At 48.4% G+C, this 11,634-nt stretch overlaps 1 protein-coding gene across 2 annotated transcripts in view; it reads left to right on the forward strand.

Annotated features, from left to right (window-relative positions):
• TP53I11 (tumor protein p53 inducible protein 11) overlaps positions 1 to 11,634 on the forward strand; it is a 72,275-nt gene that overhangs the window by 35,901 nt on the left and 24,740 nt on the right. For both annotated transcript variants that reach the window (XM_019519355.1, XM_019519354.1), the window contains 4 exons: positions 6,934 to 6,992; positions 8,962 to 9,010; positions 9,462 to 9,558; positions 10,890 to 10,991. In XM_019519355.1, coding sequence (XP_019374900.1) covers positions 6,934 to 6,992; positions 8,962 to 9,010; positions 9,462 to 9,558; positions 10,890 to 10,991 — 307 coding nt within the window. The remainder of the gene's footprint in view (positions 1 to 6,933; positions 6,993 to 8,961; positions 9,011 to 9,461; positions 9,559 to 10,889; positions 10,992 to 11,634) is intronic.

The following is an 11,634-nucleotide window of genomic DNA, read 5'->3' on the forward strand; positions in this document are numbered from 1 at the left end:
CTCAGGGTCTGACTGGTCATCATATCTGATGTCAGGAAGGAATTCTGGCCAGATTGGTATGGACTGTGAGGGGTCTTGCCTTCCTCTGTAGCAGGGGATGTGGCCCTCTACCCAGGACTTCTTGAGAGTATATTGACAACATCTATAGAAGAAGGATGTCGGCTGCCATGGTTTTCTTGCTTTACCTGTGGCAGGTTAGGGTCCTAGGTCTATGTTGTGTGAGGGTTGAGGGCAGTCATATGTAGAGTTTTTAGATTATGGTTGTATGGAATAGTTTGAATAAGGATGATCCTGCATCAGGTAGTGGGATGGACTAGATCAGCATTTCTCAACCTATGGGTTGTGCCCCAAAAATTGGTCACAAGAATATATGAAGTGGCTGAGAGCAAACTTTAAAAAATGGATTCTCCTTTGAAGGAGAAAAATGTGGGAAACCATGGCTTTTCCCTTGAAGGCTGGCAGAGTTCCAGCCTGCAAGGGGCTGCTTGGGGCCCCCCATGCCCTACACACACCCTGTCCTGCCCCACACACCCATCCCCTACACACACTGGGGTGGGGGGAAGCCGGGGCCTGGGGGTGGGGGCAGCAGGTTGGGAGTGAGGTGGCCGTCAGTGTTTACAGATGGGTCCTGGTACAAAGAAGGTTGAGAACCACTGGACTAGATGACCTCTGGAGGTCCTATCCAGCCCTACTTCTCTGTGATTTCTATAACACTTATGCCTCTCTGAACCAGCTAGTCTCTAAGGTAGCACTCTACCCTGCCTTCTGTGTAATCTGGCTAATGATCTGCTGTTCCTTCTCTGGTGCATCCAGCTCTTTAGGAAGCCTTTTGCAACCGAGAAGCAGCCACATCTGCTGTGTGATCCAGTAAAATGACAGCAGTGGGTGGAATTGCCAGGCCTGTGGGGGTGGACGGTCCTGGAGTTTCAAGCTGGTATTCTCACCTCATCAGAGATATTACTTTTTTTAATTTGGGAGTATATGCGAGTCTGTGGGTGGTTTACATTTCTTTTGAGAACACAGACAGATACACATCTCTCTCTCTCACACACAAACACACACACAGAGCTGCTGCATCCCTCTTTTCCTCTTTGTCTGTTTGTCTTTGTCACCTTTCAGCCTGTTGCATGCATACTGACACAGAGGCATGCAAATTGCTTATACAGAGATTCAGAAGCAGTTCTCTGACTGCATATGAGTAATGACAGGGGCTCCTGACAGGGCATCGGAAACACTGGGCAGTGTAAGACTCTGAATAATAGTGACAGACAGTTGTTTGGAGGAAGGCATCACTGAACTCAGTCCTCAGTTATGCTGGGCCCAAGCTGAATGTGGGAGGAGGTGGCTCTGAGACGCATTCCCTAAGTCCAGAGCCATACAGGAGCTGAATCAGCCCATGAGAGAAGTTAGAGCAGTTGCAGGAATGAAGTTCATTCCTAGGACTTTTATAACATTGGCTCAGAGACAGCTCACCTCAATCTCACCCCCTTTCTACCTTTCATCCCATATTCTCCCCACCTTGGAGTGCCCTCTATATGGGGAAGTGGGCCAGAGGATTACTTCCAAGTTGCCTCTTTTGGGGCATGTGTCATAAAGGATCATCTGGATTGACATCTGGCTCATAGTCTCAGGAGCTAGAGATGGACAAAGCAGACAGTGACAGGCCTGTCTCTTACAAATGGATTATTGGTCACTTTTTAACACTATCCAGATCATTTTATCTAAATGAATTAAAAAATGTTGGAGCTAGGATGGGCCAGAAAGGATGTCTGGTTGACTCTTTTTTTCCCAGTCTGGACTTCCCCAGCTGAGGCTTGTTACTGTGACAGAGAAACATAATTACATTGTCTAGGTGCTCACAATTCAATTCCTTCACAAATTGACTCTTCTGTTTTTAAGGCTGAAAACAGACCTCAAGTTTAAATTGGGTCTGATTGGCCCTGGCTTTGACTCCCACCAAAACAGGGTGATCCTTTACACACAAAGCTTGAATGGCAATAAATTCAAACTAGCCATGATTTCCTTGGGCAAAAAGGGTCCTTAGAATGGGACAATGGGTTTATAAATCTGTAGGATCCCACCTCCCCGCCCCCCCAAAAAAGGGGCTTTGTCCCTGAAGAAATTCAGTATCTGTTTTTTAACAGGTTTGAACTGAATTCAGACCCTGCCATCCCAAAACCAGACACACATTCTAGTTCTGCAAGTTTAATTTAATCACTGTGCCTAAGACTTATAGCAGGGGAGGAAATGGACATTTGGCCACACTTGAAAGAAGGTGATGTATCATATTTGGGTGGAAACCTGCACAGGAAAAGATCCCTTGGAAAATGGGTAATTACAACAAGTATTTGATGTCTGCTTGTGTGTGGGCCAGAGAGATGTAATCCACATTGTCTGGAGTTCTAAACATAACTCTGTATGTAAAATTAAAAGCTAGTTGATCCTGTGCATTGACCAGAGGGTGCAATGCCCGAACTGCTGGGTTTTTTTCCAAATATGCGCACTTGCATGTGTACACATACACACACATACTTCTGTCCCTGAAGGCTTTTCATGACAGGTTAAAGCAGTAGTTTTAGTGTGCTACATCAAGTTATCCTAGTGTTTTAGGGTTGGCCAGGAACTGCATTTTAAATGAATGAATATGAACTCGGTCTTTAAATTATTAAATTTAACCAACTGTTAATTGGTTTTATTATCAGGCCATCCATTAAATGTCCTCTGAGCTGATCTTTTATGGCCATGACACTTCCAGTCACTTCACTCACCATGTTCTAATGCAAGTACTCTGGGAATTGGTGTAATGATTTACCAGGCATTTAGAGTCTGTGTTTCATTGGGTTGCAAACAGGTGTGTGAAGCCCATTTCAGCAAAACAGCAGCTCTAGCAAATGTGTGGGCTAATTCTGGCCCCTGTATTACATGCTCCTCAAGGTCACCTGAACCAACACTTGGTTTCATTTCATCCTGGAGAACTGAGAAAGAGGAATTTGCCTAAACACAGCTAGCTATAAGTAGCTTTTGAGGCCCAGTACAACTCCTACCCTTTTCTCTGTCAGGAAATGACACAGACTGGAATGCAAAGCCTCCTTTCCTCCCCAGCTGACAATGCTGGCTGAAGATAAGCAGGAAGCTCCTTTGGTCTCCTATTGTCATTTGCTTAGTAAAGATTTCTCTTTGCTCTGGCATTGTGCCTCCTTGGATGCTCTGCATGTTTATTTGGAAGTCTTCTCTGTTGTAGGCTGCCTTTAGTCTCTGCCCTTGGTTCCCTGTCTGTAATCACCAGCTGTCTTCATCCTGTTCATGCTAACCCCTTCCTTGGTGCTTTGGGGTCCCTTGTAATTCACTAACCTGTTTTCTTAATTTACTTTTCTTCAAGTTCTTTGAAACTGGCCCAAAGGATTCTTGGCTGCATCTGGGGATATGGCTTTCTACATGACACCTTGACATAGAAACTGGGGAGTAAGACAGAGGCCCTTTGGCAACTGTGCAGGCAGAGGTAACTGCTATTCTGCAGTAGCTTTTCTTTCCCTATGATGACATATTTAGCAGGGTTCTCAGATTCATGGGAATCTGACAGGCCATCCCACAAGTGCTTCTGCTATGGCCTCAAAGTTGCAACCTCTGAGCTGTCAACTGTTTACATTAGTGCTCACAACACCACAGCCCCTTCTGCACTAGCAAAGCTGCCTTCCAGCTTGGGAGATGCAGATAGAAGGTTACTTTAGTGGCATTAGCTCTAGCTGGTACTGGGAGATTCTAATGCCCTTGGTCCTGTATGCCCTTTGTTAAAACATTGTTCAACCAGAGCTAGCCACAAAATCTGGAATTTCCGTTCTCTAACAAATTCTGAAAAAAAATGCTCTATTTCAAAGTAAAAGCACAATTTTGGAAATTTCCTGAGGAAGGGGAGAGCTGAATAAGATAGCTGGGAGGAATTACAGATCCCTAGCAGGAACCCAGACAGATGTAGTTAGCCGTGTTCATCTGAAGTCAGTCAGAAGGCATGGTAGATATGCATCTTTAGGTCTAGTACTTTAGGTCTGATGCTTTGGAGCTTGGGTTGAGTCCCAGGATTGAGGGTCTGCTGTTTGATTGGTGGAGCCCACCCACCAATCCAGAGGCAGCACAAGGGAAGCAATGCCCTGCCCTTTTCCAAAGGGAGGGGGCAAAGAGCAGCTGGACCTGAATTGGAACTGTACCAGACAGGTCCGTAGAACTTCGGGGTGGAGCCCCTGAAGAGTATAAAAGGGGAGCGTGCTCAGCAGGCTAGGGAGAGATGATGAGGGATGGGGAGGAGATCCAGAGACAGCCATCCTCAGGACCCTGCATGAGCTTCAGCTGTGTGCAAATCGGCGCATGGGGATCAGGCTCTAGGAGCTGCTCAAGGCAGCTTGAGCCTGCAAACCCAGCAAGCGGCTGGGCAGTCAATGTGCAGATCAGCACACAGAGAGCTGGCCCTGGGAGCAGCTCGAGGCTGCTTGGGCCTCAGCCGGCGCGCAGTTTGACGCATGGAGAACTGCCTTGGAAGCAGTTCATGGCTGCTCATGTTGGCCCTGGCCCTGGACCGGGTGACCAGAGCCCCACAGTGTGGCTCCACTTTTAACTAAAAGAGCCCTGGTGCCCAGAGCAGGGCCTGGGAAAGGGGAGATCCTCCCCCCCTCCCGGGAGTCGGAGCCTACAAGGGCTTGGCTCCCATGGGAGAGAGAGCCCTGGGTGCCCAGTGCAGGGCACCAGGCCATCAAGCAGTACCAAAGGCACTGCTGGGGAGAGGCTCTTGTGGGATCAGCCACCAGGGCTTGAGCCTTGACTTCTCTATAGAGGAAGCGTAAGTTGCTAGGGAAGCAGGCCCCACAGGCTAGGCTGACATGGGTGAGGAGGGTCTGCCATCTCCACCCTCCATTTTGGGAGGGGCGTGCCCACATCCCAGGGCCCTAAAGGAGAGGGGTTTCAGGGAAACCCCTCGGGGAGGTGCTGAATGCACTCCCTGTTTTGAGGTTGTTGTGTTAAGGGCTGTATAGCTAGGGGTATTCTTTAAGGGGGTTATATGGTTTATGTGTTTTTAATGTCTCAGTGTGTGTATTTGTGTTGTTATTTGTGAAGGTTTAAAGAAATATTATGGTTAAGTTACTTGGATTATATAGGTTACTATCCCTATGCGTTAATTGTGTTGTATAGGTTGTAAGTTATTTGGTTCATATTTGGTGTATGTGAATTGTGGAATATTTTATATAGTATTATATCTTAAGCCTTGTAAATATTCTGTGTTTTTATATTAAGCGTCTGTATTTATTCTTTTAATAAATTGTACATAGTTAGGTATTTGGTTTTGACCTAGCTCTATAGAGAGGGGAGGAAGCCACTCTACTGGCTGACCCCTTCCTCAGCACCCTGCCTGACCACCGCCACTGTCATTGGCTACATAGAGACAGTCAAAAAGCCCAAGGCTGAATTGATTCAGTCTTTGCAGGTTAGTCTAAGCTGCACAGATTAAATTGGAACAGAAGCAAATGGATTCAGGAAATGAAGGCATATGCCTGCAGTGGCTCAAGCCAGAAGCTGTGGGGTGCTAGAGTATGGCTCTCTGGCTGTGTTTGCTTCCTCTTCCTGCTGCCCATGAGGTCTCTGGGAATTGCAGTCCAGAATCACAAAAGCAGGACTCTGCAGGGTTGTTCATCACTTCCTCTTCCTGCTTCCAGGTGCCTCCGGGATTTGTAGTCCACAGTTGCAGCCAACAGTAAGTTTTAGTGAGGGAAGGAGGGTTTAACCCCCATCCCTGGCCCCAGACCCCAGCCAGGATTTGCCTGGGGGAGGCTGTGTGTGTGTCTCTGTCCCCACCATGTAAACGGGAGGGTGTGTGTGTGTGTGTGTGTGTGTGTGTGTGTGTCCACCATGTAAACTGGGCTGCATCCCCAGCCAGGCTCCTCCCCAACCCCCGCCTTCCCTTATCAGCCAGCCCTTGCTGCTCCAGCTGGGATGGGGGGTGCGGTACAGGCAGGCGGGCAGCCCTGCTCTCTGGAGCACACAGACCAGTCCAGAGCTGCAAAATGCTGGGGGACTCTGATTTAACTTGGACCAGGAAGGGGTCTACCTAAATAAGATTATATAGAAAGCATAAGCTTTTGTGAATCCAAGTTTACTTCATCAGATGCTGTGATAGGATGCTGAAAAAGCAGAGTATAAGAGGGAGAGAGAAATTACAATATAAAAGACAAGGGCAGGAGAAGCCAGAAAGCCTTGGAGTGCCAAGCTTCAGCACAGTATCCATGACATGGAAACAGTGGAGCCAAGGAGTCCTAACCCTGTGGTGATCTATAGCAGAGTGACCCAGGAGCCACAGATGCTGGAAGCCCAGGCAGGTGAACTGACAGGGAGCTGTGTACTGAGCTGTGTTAGAAGCTTATTACAACCAGAGAGCTTCCAAAAAACGCTTTGGTTTTGATGAATCTGCATGTTTCTATGGAAGTCTTTTTCATGGGTAATTCTTGACCTGCTTGTAGCCCCTGCGTAGCTAAGAGGCCTGACTAGCCTTTTTTCCCAGTGCCCCTTTCCCACTCATGGATACCCTGGTTTCTTGACCTCCCTATTGTTCTGCAGCTGCTAATTGTGTAGAGCTATTCTTCTGCATCAGGAATGCTGCACAGAGAGAACCGATATTGCACTTCATTTTGCTGACAGGCAAAAGGGGCCCAGGTAAGGGAGTGCTCTTAGAGGTGCTGGGAATCAAATAACTTTTGGCATGTCCTCAAGGAGGACTGAATAATCTTAATGAGATTTAAGAGCCTTGCTGCCTCCCTCCCTCCTCACACTCATAGAGCTGGATATCTGTTTTCTCCTCAGGTTGCCGGATCCTACCTGAAGCGGCTTGAGGACAGATCTGCTGTTGCACTTTACATATCCTCATTTGATTTTTTTTTTTTTTTTTCTTCTCAGATCAGCCAAGTCCTGGGTAATGAAATAAAATTTGCTGTGCGGGAACCTATTGGACTCAGGTAAGCTTTTATGTCTGATCTCAGAGCTCTGGCTCTTGGCATAGGCATGCCAGGACAGGGAAGGGGGGTACCAGCTCTAACACTGCTGGCCATCTCCCACGTGCAGCCTTGCTTTCTCCGTAACGTGACTAGTTCTAGCAAAGGCGTAGTGAGATCAATGACTTCCTGGGGTGGGATGGGGAGAAGGGGAGGGAGGGCTACAAGAGTGAGGTGTGCTGACCACTGTGGGGGGAGGGAGGGCAGAATTAGGAAGTCTTAGTCTTACCTTCCCAGGCTACTACAGCCACTGCTGCTTCTCTAGCAGCATCTGCTCCAGCAGGAGCAAACACATAGCTGGGCATCCTGGGAGCCAACCCTGGTGCAAGGCTGCCCCTGCCATAGCAAAGGCTTCTGAGAGGTGATTCTGGCACTTCTCTGCCCATAGTCAGTGCCCAGGACTGGTGCACCACTTGTCCTGCCCTAGTTACACTACTGAATCACATCGGGGCATGTGTCTGGGGCTCTTCGGCAACACCATGTGTCAGGTAACCCAACTTCTTTCTTTCTTCTGCTACAAACTTCCTGTGCTCCCTCTCACCAGCAGCCTCTTCTGTGCCTTTTTATGTGCTCTACAGGACATATAAGCCCATGTGACATATTACATTCACTGTACAGGCAATGTCAGAATATCCCTGTATGTGATAACTCTGGAGGGGTGCTTCATTCATATTGTCTGGGTTATATTGGGGATGCCTTACTTGCAATTGGTAGTTTGTGTAACCAGTGACATTTGGGTAGGTGAGATGGAGTACTGCACATCTGCAGTATGCACAGCAGGTATCTCACCTGTGGGGCAATGGCTGCTCACTTGTATGAGGTCCCTGCTCTTTGATGTGCTTACATACTGTGTGGTGGGTGATAGCACGGGACAGTGGACTGGCTGTCACTCATCTATGATATGTGTGGTGAGGGCTTACCTTTGTGAAGACCATGTGGAAGAGCCCTACTTGTCTTGAGGACCGGAGCCCCTGCATTCATGAAATGTCATCTGGAACCCTATGCAGGTCTGCTGCAGGTCTCTGACCACTTTGAGCTGTTGTAGAGCCACTACTGAAAGAGTGATTCATATGGGATGAGGAAACAAAGATCTCCAGAGCTGGCTTTGGACCTATGCATCCTGCCACAGTGTAGTCTTGTGTGCTGCTAGGGAGCCCACAGGTGTGGAAGGGATGAGTTGTGAGTTTGCAATCCATGAGTCCCATGATGCACTGGGACATCTGCTATAGCTTGGCTTGGTTACTGATTTAGCTTGGATGTATCTGATGATAGGCAGTCCTCGGGGGCATGGGCTCTGAACTGTGAATACACTTGCTGGTCCTATTTTTCCTGAGCTATGAGGACTGTTTACTGATTCTGGACTGTTCCCATTCTCTTCAAGTGGATGGGAATGTGTTCTTCTGGGATGCCCAGCTTTTGCCGGCCACTGCATCAACCCCCATGACTACCAGCAAGCCTGGGAGTATAGCTGTAAAGAAACAAAGTGAATGTCCTATTCCCTAGGCCATTGGCCTGCCTATAGTTACTTTCAAAGGATATTTGCTCCCCCTTAAGTCATTGGGAAACCCGTTGATTTCAGCAATGCACTGTCTGGCTGCAAATATCCGGTGGCATCATAGATGGTCAAAGTTTCCCCTGTCAGAGGTTCTGAAGGTTAGTCACTTCGCCTTGACTGTTTTATGACTGGCTATGAAATCCCTTGGTTTTTGTCTTTATTTCATGAGAGCTTCTCTTACTTGAGGACAGTAGAAGCAGTATCCACTGTCTCATCCCACTTAAGCATAAAGAAAAGATCACAAGCCATCTCCCCTCCTCCCTCTCATCCTGGGTAGGGGTGTTGCTTATAAGAGGTATGGGCCACGGCACTTGGGCAGGTGGAAAGGTAACGGTTTGAAGATCTCAGGGCCTCTGATCTGTGTTTCTTTCTGTGCAGGGTCTGGCAGTTTGTCTCTGCCATCATCTTTTCGGGGGTTGCCATCATGGTAAGTGAGAGATCCCTTCCCTGACAGAGCTGAACACTTGGCTGCCAGAGGGCAGTGGTGACGTAGCATGCAGGATTCTGTTATCACCTCCCTCCTCTTCTTTAACAGCCACTGCTACTTTCTCTTGCTGGTATTTGCTGGCTCTGGTCCTCTGCAGTGAGTTTTTATCAGCAATTTTCTTGACAGGTTGTTCCTAACAGGAGAGTCTCCTTTACAAGTTGACAAAACCACACATGGCACCTCTGTCCCTCAGTCACTGGGGAGAGGCTTTAAGCAAACAGCTGACATCCTATGATATTATATGTCCAGCACTCCTTTTCCTCATAAATGCCTGATTTTACAGTGTGCACCCCTTTGCCTCAAGCAGAGCTTCTGCTGTTCTACTTTTCATTGTCCCCAAGTGACCCAACTCATGCAGAACCACTGAGATTCTCTCTCTTGCTTCTCTTAGGCTTTCACTTTCCCCGATCAGCTCTACGATGCCATCTTTGAGGAAGAATTGGTCAACAGCAAGACTCCCATCCGGCTGTATGGAGGAGCCCTTCTCAGTGAGTAATGCTCTGGGACTGTGCTTCAGGACTCACGCAGCAGCTCCTCTGTAGCTCCCAAGGATGCTAGACTCAATTTTGCATATCTGAGTTAAGAATCCGAGTGGGCAAATTCTGCACTAGAAATAACTGTAGATCTAGGCAGAGCAGAATTGGGCAACTTCAGAATAACTGACGCATCAGCAGATCTTTGAAAAAAGGCTAAATTCCCTTAGCACTGGGATCAGGAAGAAATCTGCCTCCCTCCCTGTTCCCATCCCAATATGTACTGCACAGTGCAAAGAGAGAGGATTGTAGATTGTATGCTGCCTTTTTAGCATCCGACATTGGCTACTGCAAGTTGGTCAGATCCATTGCAGTCGGAGAAGCAGAGGGTGGAGAGTGGGATTGTTATTTGGGCACATGGGCCTGATCCTGAGCATCAAGAGCATGGGGACCCACTGGGTTTACTCAAGTGGAGGCATTCCCTTGTCTCCATGAGGTTGGAAGCACTGAAGGAAGTGAAGCTGTCTCCACCAGCTCCATGCTCTGTGATGTCTGGAATTAGCAGGTGTGAGAAGACTTCAGAACACTAATCGGCAGTTTTGCAGTGCCATACTGGGAGGAGGAGGATGTGGTAGTAGAGCTGGGGGTGAAGGAGTGGAGAGTGGGAGGTTTGGGGAGAGTCTAGCGCTGCAGATTTCTCTTTGGAATTAAAACAAACAGATAAATTCAACAAATATGCAAGGGCTCAAACTCCCAGGGTGCCATGTGTCCCAGGGGGAGAGGAGAAGCCTGCCCTCCTGCTGTTACCCTGGGTGCACTCACGCTGGTAACAAATGCAGATACCAGAATTTTCAGTCCAGTGCCTCTCACCAGCTCTTAACCTGTTCAGGCACAAAATCTCATTGCAGATTGTTCTTGGAGTTTATAATGCAGAGAGTGGTAGGCTGGAAAAAGGGGATTGCCACTGGGTGCAACTGCTCGGCCTTTTCTTCTTTAAACAGCGGCAAAGATCACAGCAGGTGCTGAGCCTGGTGGGGAGCAGCATCTGGCATTCTGCTACAGATTAGAAAGCCTATTTTGAGTTTAGGTGCTGTCCAGCTTCTCTCCTAGCTTATAGTAGCATCTGGTGGTGTAAAGCAGAAGTGCAGCAAATCGCTAGCTCTTGAAAGCCCTGGTGCTGTGTTGCAGCTAACGTTTTTGTGGCTTCGGATTTCCCTTTTTCTTTTCCTGTTTGCCAATGTAGTCATAACAGGACCCCTCACTCTCTCAGCTATCTAACTTGCCTCTTTGCCCATGATATCTCATAGCTCTTAAAAGCAGTTCTATTATGTGTTCTCTCTTCTCAGGTATCTCCCTTATTATGTGGAATGCCCTATACACAGCTGAGAAGGTCATTATCCGTTGGACTCTACTTACAGGAGCCTGCTACTTTACAGTACAGTTTCTAGGTAAGTAGCCCTCACTGCAGTGAGGAAGGAGGCAGTGGATGTGCTGGACAATAAGCCTGTGTGAAAAGGCTAGTATTCACTTTGGACTTGGCTGATTCACAGGACAGTGATTTGATTTGGTGGTTCGAATCACTGTCCCAAATTGTTTCAGCTGAATCCCACAGGCCTACCCCCTGCCCATTCTCCCAGCCCGGCAATGGCTGCCCCACCTGCCCCAGCTCCTGGCACTTCAGAAAAAAACAAAAGCCCCTACTCACCAACTGCTGCCCAGCAGGGGGGTGATCCCCACTTCCCCACGCTGCATGGAGGGCTCTGCCATGAGCCCCCTGAGCCCTGTCTGCTGGCCCGCCTGCCCCAGCTGCGGCTCTTTAAGAAAAAAAAACCCCAACAACCTGCACTCACCCTTTCCTGCCCAGTGGGGTGGCAATCCCCACTGCCCCCCACTGCCCGGCACTATGTGGGGTGGATCTGCATGAGCCCCCAGGAGCCCCAAAGCCAATGCAGGAGCCAGTGAGTCTGGGGTTTTTTGTTTTTTTTTTGGTTCTTTTTTTCTTAAAGGGTTGGAGCTGGGGCAGGCGGGGTAGCCATGGTGGGGCTGGTACAGTGGGTGCAGGGTTGGGGGGCTTGTGACAGGCCCACCCAT

Source organism: Gavialis gangeticus, unplaced genomic scaffold, assembly GCF_001723915.1.
Source record: "Gavialis gangeticus isolate Ggan-Ray unplaced genomic scaffold, GavGan_comp1, whole genome shotgun sequence".
Lineage (NCBI taxonomy): Eukaryota > Metazoa > Chordata > Crocodylia > Gavialidae > Gavialis > Gavialis gangeticus.